Below are 19,853 nucleotides of genomic sequence, written 5' to 3' on the forward strand. Positions count from 1 at the left end.
TCAAAAGACTGGCAGACTCTCTCTTAAGGCCAGGCACCACACCCTCATAGGGTCATTTTTTCCCCTTAATCATATCACAGTCTTTATCACAACTTTTACCAGTTGAATGTAGACACAAATGACTATTTTGTATAAAACAATATGAAATATTTAACTAAAATATGCAAATGAGGTGATATCTCATTAAATATGAGCATATTTGCATATCACGCAAATCAATTTTTCTGGACACTGTATGAAGTCAGCGTAAATATTTTGGTTTCATTTTGTTAAGACACTACAGGACCAGACTTATCCAGAGCAGATTGTGGATTAATACTTGTATATTTGGCGTATCTAGAATAAAGAAATGTACAACATATCAACAATAACCTCTGGGGAAGTCTGGAGAAAATATCTAAAGATAACCCCACAAAATGTGTTAAATGCAGATGCTTCTGAAGCTGAGAAAAATGTGTTAGCTTGTGGGAAGTGTCTGACTTTCGGGAAATGGCAGTTAAAGACAAGTACACTGAATTTAGACTACCAAACCCCAAATGCCTATTTAGACCCAATCACTATTGCTTCAAAGTAAGGTACTAAATATAGTCCATTTTGTAACACTCTCTATGAAATGCCTGGCCTTAATAAAATTGTTAAAATACACTAGCCTATATGTATGTTACAGATGAAGTAAGTGTGTGTGTGTGAAGCCTAAAGGCCAAATCAAACAGGGTTTTTTTGTTCTTTGTTTTTGCGTGTACAGACTGGAATTAGAATGCACAGGAGTGAATGAGAGAACAGACTGGCTGCGAGCGTCTACGGCATCATAGTGCTCAAATTAGAAATCAAGTCTATTTTTCTTGCGTCTACGTGGAGCAATGCTGGTAAAATAAGCTGTAATTGCGTCGGTCGTTTTGTAGAAAAGTAATTGGAGGAATTGTTATGATCTTCGCTAAGTAGACTAAAGATTTTAAATCAATTGCAGCCTACCTGTTGTTTTCGATCATAGACATATAGCTTAGGCAGGCTACGGCTGGGAAACTTGAAGAACTCAGATTTTCAAGAGAATACTATTATGTAGATGAACGGGACAAGCTAAATTCTTTATAAACTGCTCGGGTGTGCTAGCTTCAACTCTCCTCATGTTCGTGAGCTAACATAACTGTTTAGCGCAGACAGGTACGGTGGCTCCCGTAGGACATATAAGGTGAGTGTTGATATTTGTATTTATTATGGATCCCCATTAGCTGCTGCCAAGGCAGCAGCTACTCTTCCTGGGGTCCAGCAAAATTAAGGCAGTTATACATTTTAAAAACGTTACAATACATTCATAACAGATTTCACAACATATTAAGTGTGTGCCCTTAGGCCTCTACTCTACTACCACATATCTATAACACAAAATCCATGTGTACATGTGGATAAAGTGCGTATGTTATCGTGTGTTTGTATACATGTGTCTATGTTTGTGTTGCTTCACAGTCCCTGCGGTTCCATAAGGTGTATTTTTATCTGTCTTTTTAAATCTAATTTTACTGCTGGCATGAGTTACTTGATGTGGAATAGAGTTCCATGTAGCCATGACTCTATGTAGTACTGTGAGCCTCCCATAGTCTGTTCTGGACTTGGGGACTGTGAAGAGACCTCTGGTGGCATGTCTTGTGGGGTATGCATGGGTGTCAGTAGTTCAAACAGACAGCTCGGTGCATTCAACATGTCAATACCTCTCACTAATATAATATAATAATAATAATAATAATAAATACAAGTAGTGATGAAGTCAATCTCTCCTCCACTTTGAGCCACGAGAGATTGACATGCATATTATTAATGTTAGCTGTCTGTGTGCATCCAAGGGCCATCCGTGCTGCCCTGTTCTGAGCCAATTGCAATTTTCCTAAGTCCATCTTTGTGGCACCTGACCACACGACTGAACAGTAGTCCAGGTGTGACAAAACTAGGACCTGCCTTGTTGATAATACTGTTAAGAATGCAGAGCAGCACTTTATTATAGACAGACTTCTCCCCATCCTAGCTACTGTTGTATCAATATGTTTTGACCATGACAGTTTACAATCCAGGGTTACTCCAAGCAATTTAGTCTCCTCAACTTGCTCAATTTCTACATTATTCATTACAAGATTTAATTGAGGTTTAGGGTTTAGTGAATGATTTGTCCCAAATACAATGCTTTTAGTTTTGGAAATATTTAGGACTAACCTATTCCTTGCCACCCATTCTGAAACTAACTGCAGCTCATTGTTAAGTGTTGCTGTCATTTCAGTCACTGTGGTAGCTGACGTGTATAGTGTTGAGTCATCCGCATACATAGACACTCTGGCTTTAGTCAAAGCCAGTGGCATGTCGTTAGTAAAGATTAAAAAAGTAAGGGGCCTAGACAGCTGCCCTGGGGAATTCCTGATTCTACCTGTATTTTGTTGGAGAGGCTTCCATTAAAGAACACCCTCTGTGTTCTGTTAGACAGGTAACGCTTTATCCACAATATAGCAGGGGTGTAAAGCCATAACACATACGTTTTTCCAGCAACAGACTATGATCGTTAATGTCAAAAGCCGCACTGAAGTCTAACAAAACAGCCCCCACAATCTTTTTATCATCAATTTCTCTCAGCCAATCATCAGTCAAGTCATTTGTGTAAGTGCTGTGCTTGTTGAATGTCCTTCCCTATAAGCGTGCTGAAAGTCTGTTGTCAATTTGTTTACTGTAAAACAGCATTTTATCTGGTCAAACACAATTTTTTCCAAAAGTTTACTAAGGGTTGGTAACAGACTGATTGGTTGACTATTTGAGCCAGTTAAGGGAGTTTTACTATTCTTAGGTAGGGGAATAACTTTTGCTTCCCTCCAGGCCTGAGGGCACACACTTTCTAGTAGGCTTAAATTGAAGATGTGGCAATATCGTCCGCTATTATCCTCAGTAATTTTCCATCCAAGTTGTCAGACCCCGGTGGCTTGTCATTGCTGATCGACAATAATGCGTTTTTCACCTCTTCCACACTTACTTTATGGAATTCAAAATTACAATGCTTGTCTTTCATAATTTGGTCAGATATACTTGGATGTGTAGTGTCAGCGTTTGTTGCTGGCATGTCATGTCTAAGTTTTCTAATCTTGCCAATGGAAAAAATCATTAAAGTAGTCGGCAATATCAGTGGGATTTGTGACAAATGAGCCATCTGATTCAATGAATGATGGAGTGGAGTTTTCTACTATCATTCTTTGTTATTTATCTTTGTTTCATAGTGTAGTTTCTTCTTCTTTTTATTCAGTTTAGTCACATGATTTCTCAATTTCCAGTACGTTTGCCTATCGGTTGTACAGCCAGACCTATTTGCCATCTCTTTTGCCTCATCCCTCTCAACCATTAATATTTTTCAATTCCTCATCAATCCACAGGGATTTAACAGTTTTTACAGTAATTTTCTTAATGGGTGCATGCTTATTAGTAACTGGGAGAAGCAATTTCATAAATGTGTCAAATGCAGCGTCTGGTTGCTCGTCATTACACACCACGGACCAACAAATATTCTTCACATCGACAACATAGGAATCACTACAAAACGTATTGTATGACCTCTTATACACAATATTAGGCCCAGCCTTTGGAACTTTGGTTTTCCTAGATATGGCTACTAGATTGTGATCACTACATCCGATGGATTTGGATACTGCTTTCAAACAAATTTCTGCAGCATTAGTAAATATATTATCAATACATGTTGATGATTTAATTCCTGTACTGTTTGTAACTACCCTGGTAGGTTGATTGATAACCTGAACCAGGTTTTTTTATTTTTATTTATTTTACCTTTATTTATCTAGGCAAGTCAGTTAAGAACAAATTCTTATTTACAATGACGGCCTACACCGGCCAAACCCGGACGACGCTGGGCCAATTGTGCGCCGCCCTATGGGACTCCCAATCACGGCCGGTTGTGATACAGCCTGGAATTGAACCAGGGGGTCTGTAGTGACGCCTCAAGCACTGAGATGCAGTGCCTTAGACCGCTGCGCCACTCGGGAGCCCAGGTTGCAGGCACTAGTTACAGTTTGAAGCTTTCTCTTGAGTGGGCAGCCTGATGAAAGCCAGTCAATATTTAGATCACCCAGAAAGTATACTTTCTATAGCAGCTATGGTGGTCTATAGCAGCTCCCCACAAGAATGGACGTTAGGTGAGGCTGGTGAACCTGTAGCCATATTACAACAACAGTATTTAACATGATATCCTCAACACCGCCCCTGTTGGCATTTCTGTAAATGTTATAACCTTCTATTGCTACCACTTTATCATCAAAGGTATTATCTAAGTGAGTTTCGGAGATTGTCAGAATATGAATGTCATCTGTTACTAGCAAATTATTGATTTAATGAACTTTGTTTCTTAAGCTACATATGTTAACGTGGGCTATTTTTACACTTTTCTAGGATGCTTAATTATTTTTCTTACTTTACTGGGAAGCTTAGTAAAGGTAGACATACTCAGGTTATTTTTATTAGTGCAGGGTGAGCTGCACACAGTGGACATCCTACTAGGGCACACCACCTCAGTGCTAACAGTATTACTCTGGTTCATAGGCATATGATTACTGCATACAATAGCTGTAGGATCAGAAGAGGCATTCCGGGCAGTAAGAGGGACATCAATTAGGTTATTTACATTGTGTCTTCCAACACCCCTAGGATAATGTACATTTGCTGAACCATTATGACAACTCAGCGACACAATGGTAGGGATTAAATGAGCTGGACTTGGGTCATTGTCTCAACGCAGCCTTCTAATGCTGTGAAAGGATCCAGGAACCCAAATGATTTGGGTGGATCCCATCCTCCTTATAATACAAGCTTTGTTTCCAGAAGGTATCAAAATTGTCAATAAATGTTACACCCACAGAGCTGCAATAGTCTCGTAGCCAGTTATGGAGGGCCATGGAGGGAACACCCAAGCCCCCGGCAGAAAACAGCTGGTACAGGGGCTCAAAGTGATTTGAAAGTCTTAAGTCCGGACGCAGGGGAAGAAGGCAGGCGCGCTGAGAATGATTCTTCTCCTTCTTTCTGGTTCCGTCACGCATCCATTTACGCTCACCTGCAGTCGAACAGTGAGCAGCCATTTTCTGGTTCAAGCTAGTAGAGGGGTGCAGTGGCGGAAATTGATCATAGTCCAGGAAGGTCCCATTATGATCCTCTTGGATGTTTTGATAGGAAGCATTTAAAGATGCCAATAGTCTCATAGAATCCTTATTCAGTTCAAGGCGCTTGGTCAGATTTTTGTATTTCTTCATGAAGCGTAATAGTTCAATAAATGTTTCACAAATGAACATATCCATCGGACCATTCCCTGTGACAACAACAAACATGTCGCATATTATACATTTAATAGGACGCGAGTCCCCAGCAGATTCAAATGAGTTTTCACTGCTGTACACCAACAGTCCTAGGGAACAAACATTTCCCGGCTCTGCCGGGGACTTAGATGCTCCCTCCATGGCCGCGGACGCCCCCACCAGCCCCCCACACAACTGTGTTGTTGTCTGTCAAAAAAAGGAACACGCAGCAATAATTCACAAGGGCTACATAGTGAACATAACAAATACAACTGATTTATTATGGATTCACATGACAATTAAGTTGGCATACACTACATGGTGTAAGTGAATTGACGCTCTACTCTCACGTGCAAATTTTGATGTCGTTGACGGCGTCTCTCCGTGTGATTTCGGCTTAAATCCTTTGGCCATCCCCGACTCAGGCCGCTTTTTTGACAAGATAATGGTTCTGTTTTGTTTACTGCTTCCCTTGTTTCCTGCAATTACGCTCAGATCAAAGAAGATAACAGCTAGAGCTGCTCCCAGGCCCTCCTCTCGGCACTGAACAGAAACTGTTTTTCAGCCTGTCGGCCGGTCCTCTCCTCCCCCTTAACCCGGGGCACCCTCCCCTCACACCAGTGTTCCACCCAGCCTGGCGGAAGGGGAGAGCTGGAGGCTTTGATGTGGGCACCTCAACTGCTGCTCCAGCAGGGCTGGTTCCCACACTCTGTGGCTTAACGGATGCCACCCACCACCACTGTCCCAGAGTAGACCAAACACAGCCCTCAAACATCTGTAGCCAAGAATCAGCCTGTGTCTGAGGTTAAACCACAACACCATGAGGGGGGACTACTGTCATTCCCAGGGCATAGGAGGCTAACTCGGGTCAATAATTTTCACACTTCAGCATTCTACGGTACAAAGAACGTTGGACATAAACAGAATAAAGCTATGTTTTGTGACACCTGCTATTTCAGGTGGACAGGGGGCCTGCCTGTGTTACCCCCAGTTTGTTTTATGCATGCTGCATTGCATTGTACTGCTCTGGAAGTGATGGGAATACATACATTTTAGTAATTTAGCAGACTCTCTTATCCAGAGCGACTTAGTTAATGCATTGATCTTAAGATAGCTAGGTGGGACAACCACATCACAGGCATAGAAAGTAAGTTTTCCCTCAATAACATAGCTATCAGTAGAGTCAGAGCTGGGGTGAAGCTGGTTCCACCATTGGGGTGCCAGGACAGAGAAGAGCTTGGACTGGGCTGAGCGGGAGCTGCCCTCCCGTAGGGGTGCGACAGCCAAGAGACCTGAGGTGGCTGAACGGAGTGCTCGGGTTGGGGTGTAAGGTTTGAGTATAGCCTGAAGGTAGGAAGGGGCAGTTCCTCTTGCTGTTCCTTAGGTAAGCACCATGGTCTTGAAGTGGATGCAAGCTTCAACTGGAAGCCAGCGGAGTGACATGAGAGAACATAGGAAGGTTGAAAACCAGCCGGGGTGCTGTGTTCTGGATAAGTTGCAGGGGTTTGATGGCACAAGCGGTGGGCCCAGCCAACAGCGAGTTGCAGTAGTCCAGACAGGAGAGGACAAGTGCCTGGATTAGGACCTGCGCCGCTTCCTGGGTGAGGTAGGGTTGTACTCTACGGATGTTGTAGAGCATGAACCTGCAGAAGCAACAACTAGGTGCTGTCCAGGGTCACGCCAAGGTTCTTTGCACTCTGGGAGGGCGACACTGTGCAGTTGTCAATTGTGATGGAGAGGTCTTTGAGCGGGCAGGCCTTCCCCGGGAGGAAGAGCAGTTCCATCTTGTTGAGCTTGAGGTGGTGGGCCTACATTCCATTTTGAGATATCTGCCAGGCATGCAGAGATACGTGTCACCACCTGGGTGTCAGAAGGGGGGAAGGAGAAAAGTAGTTGAGTGTCATCCACATAGCAATGATAGGAGAGACCATGTGAGGATATGACGGAGCGGAGTGACTTGGTGTATAGCGAGAAGAGGAGAGGGCCTAGAACCAAGCCCTGGGGGACACCAGTAGTGAGAGTATGTGGTGCAGACACACATCCTCTCCACGTCACCTGGTAGGAGTGGCCTGCCAGGTAGGATGCAATCCAAGAGTGTACGTAGCCTGAGACGCTCAGCCTTGAGAGAGTGGACAGGAGAATCTGATGGTTCACGGTGTCAAAGGTAGCGGATAGATCTAGTAGGATGAGAACAGAGGAGAGAGAGAGAGAGAGTCAGCTTTGGCAGTTCGGAGAGCCTCCGTGCTGAGTGACCCGTCTTGAAACCTGACTGGTTAGGGTCAAGAAGATTGTTCTGAGGGACATAATGAGAAAGTTGATCAGAGACGGCACGCTCAAGTGTTTTGGAAAGAAAAGAAAGAAGGGATACAGGTCTATAGTTTTTGATGTCAGATGAGTCGAGTGTTTGTTTCTTGAGGAGGGGCGCAACTCGGGCCATTTTGAAGTCCGAGGGGACGCAGCCAGTGGTCAGGGATGAGTTGATAAGGGAAGTGAGGAATTGGAGAAGTTCTCCAGAGATGGTCTGGAGAAGGGAGGAGGGGATGGGGTTGAGCGGGCAGGTTGTCGGGCGGCCAGACCTCACTAGTCACAGGATGTCATCTGGAGAGAGAGGGGAGAAAGAGGTCAAGGCGTAGGGTAGGTCTGTGTGAGTAAGACCAGTGGACTCAATAGGCTGAGTGAATGAGTAGCGGGTGTCGTCAACCTTTTTTTCAAAGTGATTGACAAAGTCGTCCGCAGGGAGGGAGGGGGTGGAGGATTAAGGAGGGAGGAGAAGATGGAAAAGAGTTTCCTAGGGTTAGAGGCAGAAGCTTGAAATGGCTACATCAGCTGAGTGAGTGGCTCAGATCTATAGTTCTCACTTTTTACTGAGGGGGTTGAAGTTGTTAACTTTGAGAAGAAAGTTGAGAGTTGAAAACAATAAAGGTGCTAATGTAGTCAAAATTATGATGTCCTTATTTGACAAATTGATCAGGATGGCAGGATGTTCTGTATGTGAAAGGAAGTGAGCTGAAACCTTTTTTATAGCTTTCTTATGTGATTTTGATAAAGCCCTGTTAGATTTTGATTCCCTGCATTCCTCCCTATCCCTGCCTACTACATGGCTGTTGATGTGTAGCCTAGTTGGTTGACCACTTGGCTGGATCCCTTGAATGAGAGGGGGTAGTATTTACATTTTGCAAAAGTAATTTAGGAACAGTAGTTTTTCATTTAGACAGCTAATGGCCGAAATAGAATAGAATAATGGGAGTGTGATAGTTCAGGTGGGCCTTCGCGCTTCAGCAAACCAAGGAAAGGAGGGGTGATCAACAACAAGGACAAAAATCACCAGAATGGCTTACCAAGAAAAACTTCCAAAATGACTAATTTGAGGTAAAAAGGAGTTGGAAAAACAGCAGAGATTGATTTCTTACTGCTCACTTTAATCCATTGTACAGGATGCGAACAGGTGACTGACATTTCAACGTCAAGCTGACGTCTTCCTCAGAGTGACCTGACCATTGCACATAGCTCCTATTTATAGCCTAGTGGCACATTGAGGAACATCATCAAAAGTGATCAAAATCTACGAGAGTTCATTACATTGCCCCCCTCGCATTTGTTTTCGCCGTGCGCGCAATCTAGCCAATTCCGTTACCCATAGGATGCAGCTACCCAAGAAGCGTGACACTTGGCTCCCAGGCCCGCCCAATGGCAATTACAAGTGTGGCCACTGTTTACATTGTGAAAATACTAAAGTTTTTTACCACCCGAGAACAGGTAAAGAATACAAAATCCAACGCTTCATTAATTGTAGCACCACAAATGTCGTATACATGCTCAAATGCATCTGCGCTTCTCCTTATTGGTCAAACTAAACAAGTATTGAAACTTTGCATCGCAGAACATAAGGCTGCTATTCGAAATAAAAACACGGACTATGCTATTGCGCACCATTGCATCGAAGCCAACCATGACTCACCTTCCGTCCTGCGCTTTGTAGCCATAGAACACGTCCAAATTTCACCTAGAGGAGGTGATATCGTACGTAAACCAAAACCGAGGCATTCTGGCAGTACTCCTTAGACAGTGTGGGTCCAAAGGGGCTAAATGATGATTTTTCCACTGTCCTCATTTCTTCTATAATGTTGTTGCCTCGATTTTTTTGTGGGTCTCTGTGTCTCCGGATTCACAGACACCCAAATATCACCTATGTATATATTGACATGGCCTGTTGATTAACGAGACACACTTTGTCTTATCATTATCATTGTAATTGTTTTACATTGCGTCTCAATGGACCACTAGGCTATAAATAGGAGCTAAGTGCAATGGTCAGGTCACTGAGGAAGACGTCAGCTTGACGTCGAAACGTCAGTCACCTATTCGCATCCTGTACAATTGATTTCTTATATCTCATTTTAATCCATCTCTGCCTTTTTTTGTTTAGTGCTCCAACTCCTTTTTACCTCATTTATCCTTTTGGAAGGTTTTCTTGGTAAGCCATTCTAATGGGAGGGTGATGTTGGATCACTCTCTAAATTTAAACTATATTTACTACAGATATGTTGTCGAGTTTTGTGTTGAGAACCAGCTTATTTCATATAACTGAGTCTAAATATCAAAATGTTCTCTTCCCTCTCCAGCTGTGTCCAAGTGGAAGAGCACCATGCCGTGGACATCGATGTTTACCACTGTCCTAAATGTGATGTCCAACACGGACCCTCCTTGAGTAAGTACCACACCACCACACACTCTCTCTCTGCATTACTCCAGCACGGTTATTTAATACTTGACTCTCCATTAGACGTCTACTCTCTCTCTTTATGCTCTAAAGTGGGTCTGGCCACATTATTAGGGTAATTGAATGATGGTGTAATCATCAAATTGAGATTGAAGATGGCCCTCGTTCGGCTGGATATTACGTGGGCTTTATGGGATTTTGAAATGATTTATAGAGACGATCCATAATTCAAGGCTTCCATGTTCCTCAGACACTTGGGTAGCTACCCCTGCAAACTCTGTGCAGTATCTGCTCTGTTTGATCAATGACTCTGACGGTTGAGGAGTTTTACAACTCGTTGTCTTGTTTTCCCAGTGAAAAAACGTAACAACTGGCACCGACACGACTACACAGAGCCTGACGATTGCAGCAGGCCGGTGCAGGCGGGGACCTCTGTGTTTGTACGAGAGCTGCAGAACAGAACCTTTCCCAGGTACTGAAGGAGCCAAGATACCACCCAGCAGACCAAGCCACAGATGTGTGCACACATCACATCATCACACACAGCAGTGGGCCCCAGGTTCACACCCCGAACTGAAAACCAGTGTGTTGCTGATGTGGTCTGGGCATTGCTTTACTTAGCCAACATCAACTGGGCTTCTGCCTTTTTGTGACATATTGTGAATACAAACTCAGCTCCTTCAAACAAATCCTTAAGCAGTGCAATGGTGCTCACTGGGACAGCTCTATTAGATGAAGCAGGTAGAAGGAAACTGGTGAAGTGATAAACTCACAATCTGTGGTCCATACATGAAGGATGGTTGGTCAACCACGTTCCAGGAATGCATCTTCTAAAATGAGTTGAGGTAGATGACCAATAACGTAATATAAATGCCCCTCTTTCCTTTGTTGCAGTGCGGATGAAATCATGGTGCAGATGCAGGGCCATCAGGTAACACAGAAGTACCTGGAGAAGCAGGGCTTCCGCTACCCTATCACCGTTCCCAAACTGGATGGACTAGGTCTCAAGCTGCCTCCCTCCAGCTTCTCTGTAAGGGATGTGGAGGACTACGTTGGTAAGAGGAGAATTTTTTTTTTTTTAAATTGACTACTTTCTGGCCTCTATTTTCGACTGGCGTTAAGGCAGCGCTAGTGTCACACACGCTCATTGTCAATTTTAACTTATGAAAGCCAGCGCTCTGCTTTTTCCCAACCTTTGCATCAGGGTTGTTAATTTACCTGTCTAACATCAGCTTGCTTGCGCTGAGGTAGGAGGTGTGGAAATCTGAGGCGTGTCCTTCAAAACGTGCACCAATATGCCAATTTCAGTCAGTGCAACTAGAGATATTTAAGACCGGCCAAAAGCTGGTCTTAGTGGTAAGGCGCACAGTAGCCTTATCGGAAATGTCACGATCAGCAAAAGAGTTAATGAAATCCCCCATTTTTATTTATATTGGACATTATTTTTGTCCAGATTCTGTGAAAAGTGTGGACTCATTATGTGTGATGCCCATTGCATGAAAGGTGTCAGTGACTGTAGGAAGCCTGTTTAGGAACATCAAGTTATTTAAAAAGACTGCTGTGAAAAAATGCATCTTCCACTTTCCTTTGTTGGACCTAACTGTCAAATCGCGGGAATTCCTATCGAGCCCTTGGCCTTAGGCCTACGTGTGCCTGTTCATGGAATGAGAGATGCGATTTATGATATCATGATTCTGACCCCATCTTATTTAGAAATATTGTCGTTTAAAAAAAACGAATTGCTTGTTTTAGTTTAATTTGATTAAAAACCAAACTTATTAGAATTATTCACTGTCCATGGCTTTATTATTAGAATGCATGGCTCGCATACAATGCAATTTAGAAGCCGTCTGCTATGTTTGGAGTGGAGAGGTGCGAATATGATCTGTAACATGGTTCCATGATGTTTATAAAACATTATAATTGGGAGCAGTATAATGGTAAGTGGACATTCCCCCTTTCTCTTTATATTGGATCTTTTTCCAGCTCTTTTGAAAAGTTTTGATATGCGTAAAACCCTCCATAGTCTACATTGTCTTAATATTATATGCCCACGGGAGCAATTATGGTGCCTGTAACTGTATTTAGACATATTTAGACAATTTTATTTAAAACAAGTTGTTTCGTTTTATTAGAATTTGATTCAAATTATTCACTGTCTTTTTAGGTCTTATTTCATCTAATTTAATAGAATTTAATATTTCTTAACGTTTGGCATAGCTCAGACATAATGCAATTTACAGTAGGCCTATGTCCATGTGAATGCTATGTTTAAAAATATATATTTTCGTATTGAAATCATGCAATTAGCCTACTTAGAACAATGTGGATTGCAAACATGTTCAACCTATTTAGCAAATATGGGATAGGCCTACATTTTGTTTCTCTAGGCTATTTATAACGGTCTAACGTTCTAATTGGAGTTGATATAAAAAGACCGTAAATACACAACTTGAAGCAACCAGATATTTAGCCATGAAGCATGTTCTCATTGGCCAGTGAAGGGCCAAGCCTCGACACACCTGCAACTAATTTATTCATCAAAACCCAGCCCTTTCGTGCCACCGCCAGCTATTGCGCCCATAATTCCTGCTGTGAAAATAGCTAAAATATTTCTGATACACCCCAGAACCTATAGCACTACCGCCAGCGCTAAGATTTACCATTGCGTTAGGTTTGTTAAAATGGAGCCCTCTCCCACCGATTGTGCTGTTTTGGTGCCTTTGTTTGGTTTGTGTACATTTACTGTGCCATATTTATTTTCAAAACAGCCCCATTTTCAAAATAATTGGGTCAGTGTGCTAATGTTCTGTTTCTATGAACACAAGCTCTCTAGAATTTCTGGATCATGTACTGCTGAGTGGGATGTTTAATCAAACGTGTTTGTTAATGAGATGCTAGCTGAGCATCTTGTCAAGGGTTTAAATATTAATCCTACGTGCTTGCCGTGTAACGTGTCTGTACATTACTGTAACTTAATGTGCCTCTGGACCATCTCAGGTAACAGAGCTGAGAGGTTCACTGGGTCCACCTTTTTACATGTTACATTAATCCACCAATAATTTTTTTTGCAGACGCTCTTATCTAGAGCGACTTACAGTAGTGAGTGCATACAGTTTTTCATATATTTCAATAATGAAATAAGTGTGTAGCTAAAAGTGGGTTAGCTTTCCGAGCACCGTGGTTCATCACCTCTCTCCACTATTGAGAGTCTGGTACTTATGAGATCCCCTTACATCCCAGTACATTATCAGACATCTCAGGTTTGTGTCCGGCTAAGTTTATTTTAGGTTCAAATTACATTCACTCTGCTCCTTCAGTCTACTGCACACACACAGAAAGAGTGGAGACAAAACCATCTCACTTTTGCGGCTAACCTGAGAATTTGTCCCTGTGACCAGTGTATCATATTAGCATAACCAGAAGACTACTAAAGTGAAGCACTGGCCATTTGTTTCTCTTAGCATGGGATTTGTGTCTCAAGGTTTTTTCTTTCATGTCCATAGTCAGGGTGTAATATTGGAACTGTAGATATTAGAAAGGGTTAATGGTATGGTCTTCCTTTGGGGAAATCAGGCTCCAAATCTGATCTCACATCTGTGTCAGAGACCAAGTCATTCTGCCCACTGCTCTGTTTCTGAGCAGCATGTTATTTGTCACTGGCAGAAGCACACAGTCTTCTTTGGTGACTAGTCACACTCCATTCTCACAGTGATATGTTGTGGTTTTCATGGCTCTAGAACTCCTAAAAGCTCCTTGGATTAGGCTTAAGCCTGTGGAGTTATCAGTCTAGGTTGAGGTGTCAACCTGACAATGAAATTCAAATGGTTTGTTTAATGAATAACCTTATTCATGTGTGGGTCTCTTTTGGGGGTTTATTAGTTGGAAAATATTCTTTAACATTGTTGATATTCACATTAATGTTTAAATGGCCAGTGCTTAACCAAGCATTCACCACAGGCCAGCTGCCCAGCTAATCCATTTACCTCAGTTGGCACTCTGCCTGCTAGACTCAGCAGGGAACTGTAAGTTAATTGTATTGAACGATATGTGTTTTCCATGGCCATTTCTCCATTTACCCTAATGGCAAACCTGTAAAGTGTATTTTGTCCTTTTGGAGCATTGTTTTAACATCACACTTTCCAAGTACCTCAGACCTGGGACTAGCAACGCCCTGTCTATTCTCCAGGAAACCTGTGCTCCTAGTCCCTAACTGTGTCACTGGATGGAAAGATTGATGAAGGGACATAATTGCTAATATGAGGACCATAAATATTCGCACAGGACATTGGTGGCTGGAGAGAGTTATTGCCCCCACTTGTCGTTGGTTGTACTACGCCCAGGCAGCTCCCCTCCCCATCTGTACACTAGTGTTCCCCTGGCTGTTCTGTGTATGTGAGGCTGCTCTGCCTCCAGCGGTGGCCAGCAGGGCCAAACAGGGCTATCCTTGCACAACCACCAGCTGTCCTTTCATGCCCTCCGTTAACTGCATGTCTGTTCACAGCTCCCCCTTCTGCCATTTTTTATTTGCAATTTGCCAGCTGTACATGGGTGGCGTTATCTACACACATGAAAGACATTAGCCAACCCTTAGCCTCCTCTTCTCCGGCTCCTCCTGCTTCCATCATTGGGAGTACAGTAATGGGATGTGGAGAGATTGCCTTGGATGTTTCAATGCACCTCCTCCAGTTGGGTGGCTGCAGCAGCACTGAGGTGTCCATCAGGAGTATTATGGGGATTCTGAAAATGTCAGCAAGCTCCACGCCTTGCGCCCTCCATCATTGGACATCTGCGCATGAGAACTGTAGAGTCTCTCTGGCTGGCCCTCTGTCTGGGCTGGGGAGGGGGATTGGACCTGTGAGTATCCCCGGTAGATTTCAATATATTAAAGTATTTTTAGAAGGCAGGCTTGGCATGTATTGGTCTGTAGTACTGTGCAGTAATGTGGTGATACACTGTAATATGTCTGTAATATCATATCAAATCCACCTGTCCTTACTTAACATACTACATTCAAGTGTTAATGCCTGTCCCATCCCATCTTGAACTTCCTCCAGACTACTTTCTGCATCACAGAAACCATATTCTAATCTGAAGCATGACTTTCTTGCAGGTGGTGACAAAATCGTGGATGTCATTGATGTTGCCAGGCAGGCAGACAGCAAAATGAAACTTAGAGAGTTCATCAAGTATTACTACAAACCTTATCGGCCAAAGGTGCTGAACGTGATCAGTCTGGAGTTTTCAGACACCAAGTAAGTATTGGTTGCTTTTCGCTATTAACAAGTATATGCTGCTGCTGCTTTGATCATTGTATAATTTGGATTCACTTACGAATTTCTGGGATTCACTAAATATTCACCATTAGAATTGTAATATTTGTAGCTAAAAGCGCTATTCACTAGTTTGGAACCAAATCTCTATTTGTTATGTAAATGGCATGTTATAGAAGGGTCCAGACACTTTTTTTTGTTGCTATTTCCCTTGGTTTTGAGAAACTATCCCCACCCGCAATAGACTAACTCATTGCTCGTTCCGCAGTATGGGATTCATGGAAAAACATGAACAAAGGCTCCAAAATCACCCAAATACGTCCTTTTAGAAACGAAAAAACGTTCAGCATAGTGATGCAGGTCTATAGATGTTGTACACATGAAATTGTGTAATTCCAAACTTTATATTCCATTTTGTGCGACTCAAGCGGTTTCCTTCCAGTTGTGCTGCGCGGGCTACACAGAGAAGCAGCACAGCTGGTAGAAGAAACCACTCTAAAACGGCAAAGAGGTGGGGAGAAATGTGTTATTTTAAATGAATCTCCTTGGTTAATGCCTGGTTGATTGGTGAACAGTGATGGGTAGATATGAAGGTGTGTAACGTGACAAACAATTCTGCCTTATTAGAGTGCAGTAATACGTGTATTGAAAGATGAGTAGCGTACAAACGACTGCCTTACTGGTAGAACTTCCCTAAACGCTCCTTTGTATCCTCTTAGGATGGCAGAGCTGGTGGTGGTGCCTGATATCGCTCAGAAGATGTCTTGGGTGGAGAACTACTGGCCAGATGACTCCTTCTTCCCCAAGCCCTTTGTCCAGAAGTACTGCCTGATGGGGGTGAAGGACAGCTACACAGACTTCCACATAGATTTCGGAGGCACATCCGTGTGGTACCACGTACTCTGGGTAAGCTGGGGAATTGCTGTGCTCAGCATGTCTTATATCTTCACAGACAGTGCTATGGTTAGGCACCAGAGTTGTTTCGAATCTTCAAGGCGTTTTGCGTTGGCTATGTAGTCTGACAGCCCAACTTCAATAACCACATGCTTCTCCTGAGGTTTGTCACCCCTCAAGCGTTTTACTGTAGCAACACTGACTACATGCTGGGTCTTGTTCATTTGCCTTCCTCTGAAAATCTTCCCCTCCGATACGCTTCTGTCAATTGTTTTATATTATTAATAATTCCATTGCACCGGAATAATGTTCTCCTAATTTTTCATCTCTGTCCTGAAGGGAGAGAAGATTTTCTACTTGATCAAGCCGACCCAGGCTAATCTTGCACTATACGAGGCGTGGAGTTCGTCCCCCAACCAGAGCGAGGTGTTCTTTGGGGACAAGGTGGACAAGTGCTACAAGTGTGTGGTGCCGCAAGGAACCACTGTCCTCATCCCCACAGGTTAGGAGAAGCTACAAGAAGCAATGGTCTCCTTTTCCACCACAGGACTAAGTCTGAGTTTTTATTTTTTTTTATAAGGAACTAGTTCAAAGGGCTCAAGTTGCTCTACTGTTGCAACATTCCTTGTATACAGCACTATATTTCCAAAGCTCTGCTGCAGACACACAAGGGCATTCAAAAACACAAGAGCCATAAAGAGCCATAGAGCTGCTTTTCCACTTAGCACTGAGCGGAGCAGCTAGCCTTTGATGGCGTCTCACAGGAAGACCTGTGTTATTTGTTTCTTCCACTGTGAGCTCTGAAGGGCCTGAGTGGACCACCTCTGTCACCGTGGACACCAGCACCACATGACACCATCCTTCCGCCCACTGTTGTTCACAGAACTTTCCTACATCATCATATGGTCCTTCGATTACATGGCAAGTGAAATAGGTGATGACACGCCCAAAATTAATTGATGCACGTAAAAGGGAATCTTTTATTATTTGATCCAGTTTCTCTAGCCACAGGGTGGAGAAGCTTTTTTCACACAGCTTCCCACACGGCTGCTTTTCCCAGTTGGAGGGCTGGGGATATGAAAGCTCTCTGGGCTGATGATGCTAGCAGACACTGAGAGCGTGAGATTCTTAGTGGCTCCCTACTGGGAGAGATCCCTGGCCCAGTTCCATATTTGGTTACACACACACACACAGGCCCTCAGTACATAAACACACAAAACCACCATTCCCCAGGGAAAATGTTATATGTTTCTGAGTGCCGACACAAATACAACATATCTGTGTCGATCTCCTGATGTTCGAAAATGAACGTTCATTTTTAGGTAAAGAGAATTTGAGAGAATTTTAACTATGGCACAATGCTCCATCAGCATGGGCCCACCTTCTTTTGGATTAATGTGCAAATTATGGTTTCATGAACTGCATTCACAGGCATCCTGCTGTAACATAAATACCGTTTCTGAAATGGTTTATTGCGGGAAGCCAAAGGCCCCCTGGCAGGGAAGGTCACACGGTTGGGCTCTTGATGGCTGGTATGTAGGAGACCGGCAGGGGATGAGAGAGAACCCCAACCGGTATCAGCCATCCATATAATCACTTGAGCGGCTCCCATCATCTCTCTGCTGGGGCCACAGCAGCTCTCGGTGCACCCTCCATGACCGGGCATTTATAATGTTTAGGGCCCACCAGCCCAGCATTGTCACGCCTCTTTGGATGCGCTGCTGCAACGTGGAAGGTTTTTCAACCATTTCCTAAACCCTTTGATGTGTCTGAAACATACAGCTGGAAAACAAGAATTCCAAAATGTTCCAAATGAAATGTTTGATTTATTGCATGTTTGTCTTCTGCCTGCTACTGGCCTTTTGCTCCACATCTGTGGGTCAGCTGTTGATGTGGTCTATCCTCCTCTGTGTTCCCCAGGATGGATCCATGCTGTTCTCACCTCTCAGGATTGCATGGCGTTCGGAGGGAACTTCCTCCACAACCTCAACATAGGCATGCAGCTCAGGTGAGCACCTGGAAAACCCTCTGTCCTCTGCTCATTCTGTTGCCTTTCTTTCCTTGTAAAGTAATAACATTGATGAAATGAATGGCTAAAAACACAGCTCTTCTGCGCTTTTTAATGGCCAGCAATGAAGTAGTGGTTTGACTGTGATGGGTCTCAGCACTGTGGAGCTGTGTGTGTTTGACCTCCATTGCTGCATCCTCAACTACAGGTGTTATGAGATGGAGCGGCGGTTGAAGACTCCTGACCTGTTCAAATTCCCTTACTTTGAGGCCATCTGCTGGTATGTGGCAAAGAATCTACTGGAGACTCTAAAAGGTGAGAGAAATACAACTTGGAGGAAGAATTTGTTGCTGTTTTGGTGATGTCCCCTTTGGTAACTTTCTGCACCTTTTTGACATCCTTCTCATATGATTCCTGGCTTCTCAGAGTTACGAGAGGATAACTGCCAGCCCCCAGCCTACCTGACAGGAGTGAAAGCCTTGATTACTGCACTGAAAAACTGGCTAAAACGAGAGGTAAGATACTACAGGAAACCAGATTGTAGATTCCAAATCAGCTTCTTTTGTCTGTGTAACATCTGACTACAGAATAGGACGTTTGGTCACATTCTCTACATTCTAATGTAATCTACATTGGGCTCCTTCTATAAAGGTCAGTGGTGGGCAGGTTGTATCCAGTGTGGTGGTATGACTATGACCTGGCTGGGAAACTGTAACCACCATCTGCAGACAGACGGGACAAGCCCTCATTGTCCCCCTGCTCTCTGCCTCTCCTCAGGTCACAGAGCCGGCCAGCGAGGTCCCGGACCATATCAGACCCAACCATCTAATTAAAGAACTCACAAAGGAAATCCGCTACCTGGAGGTAAGGCCTTGCGTTGTGACGGGGCTGGGAGCGAGGGCCTCAAGCTGTTACGTGACGACTTGGAGCTGGTTCTAAACATTTGTGCTCAGAGTAAAAGTTGGCTGACCCTCATTCTTTTTTTCTCTTTTATAAGTACCAGGTCAAAAGCATTGTGTTTCTTTCAAGCTGGGTATTACAGCGTTGGGGTTCTGTACTGACTAGGATCTCTTCTTAACCACAGGAGGAGCAGCAGAGTGGCGCTGGAGGTAGCAAGCCAATGAAATCTCAGGGAAGTGGAGCATGCCCGCTGACGCGGTCGACTCTGGACAGGGCTAGCCATCATGCTCGCAGGACAGCCAGACGGCTACGGCACCACCACCACCATCATCACCATGCGCCCAAGACTCCTTCCAACCTGGAGATCCTGGAGCTGCACACGCGACAGGTGCTCAAGAGGCTGGAGGTGGGACCCTTTGAGGAGGTGAGGGCATTGACACACTACCATCTCCCCCATGCTGCTTGGTCTAACCCAATGTGCAACTGTAGTCCTCGTGGATTATCCATGTCTTGGAGGATGTTACTCATAGACTGAGACTAGGTTAATTATAAACCTTTGTTAAAGTAAATCTCTATGCCCTTTTCGCAGGATGCCCCATTCAGCTCCACAGTGACGGCAAAGTTCAACAAGGCATCTGTGGCGTCGGCTGCAGCTGTGGAACGGAGCCTGGACAACAACCTCCGTCTGGTGATGTGCAACGGCCGGATTATCAGGTGAGCCGGAAGAACCCCCC

At 43.9% G+C, this 19,853-nt stretch overlaps 1 protein-coding gene across 2 annotated transcripts in view; it reads left to right on the forward strand.

The window, feature by feature from the left end:
- LOC121576943 (lysine-specific demethylase 7B-like) overlaps positions 1 to 19,853 on the forward strand; it is a 36,647-nt gene that overhangs the window by 13,216 nt on the left and 3,578 nt on the right. For both annotated transcript variants that reach the window (XM_041890563.2, XM_045223427.1), the window contains exons 2-13: positions 9,947 to 10,032; positions 10,399 to 10,516; positions 10,939 to 11,099; positions 15,158 to 15,299; positions 16,037 to 16,223; positions 16,551 to 16,713; positions 18,132 to 18,219; positions 18,428 to 18,534; positions 18,646 to 18,734; positions 18,997 to 19,083; positions 19,304 to 19,543; positions 19,709 to 19,833. In XM_041890563.2, the coding sequence (XP_041746497.2) occupies positions 9,947 to 10,032; positions 10,399 to 10,516; positions 10,939 to 11,099; positions 15,158 to 15,299; positions 16,037 to 16,223; positions 16,551 to 16,713; positions 18,132 to 18,219; positions 18,428 to 18,534; positions 18,646 to 18,734; positions 18,997 to 19,083; positions 19,304 to 19,543; positions 19,709 to 19,833 (1,593 nt within the window). The remainder of the gene's footprint in view (positions 1 to 9,946; positions 10,033 to 10,398; positions 10,517 to 10,938; positions 11,100 to 15,157; positions 15,300 to 16,036; positions 16,224 to 16,550; positions 16,714 to 18,131; positions 18,220 to 18,427; positions 18,535 to 18,645; positions 18,735 to 18,996; positions 19,084 to 19,303; positions 19,544 to 19,708; positions 19,834 to 19,853) is intronic.

This window comes from Coregonus clupeaformis, chromosome 11 (genome assembly GCF_020615455.1).
Source record: "Coregonus clupeaformis isolate EN_2021a chromosome 11, ASM2061545v1, whole genome shotgun sequence".
NCBI classification, from domain to species: domain Eukaryota; kingdom Metazoa; phylum Chordata; class Actinopteri; order Salmoniformes; family Salmonidae; genus Coregonus; species Coregonus clupeaformis.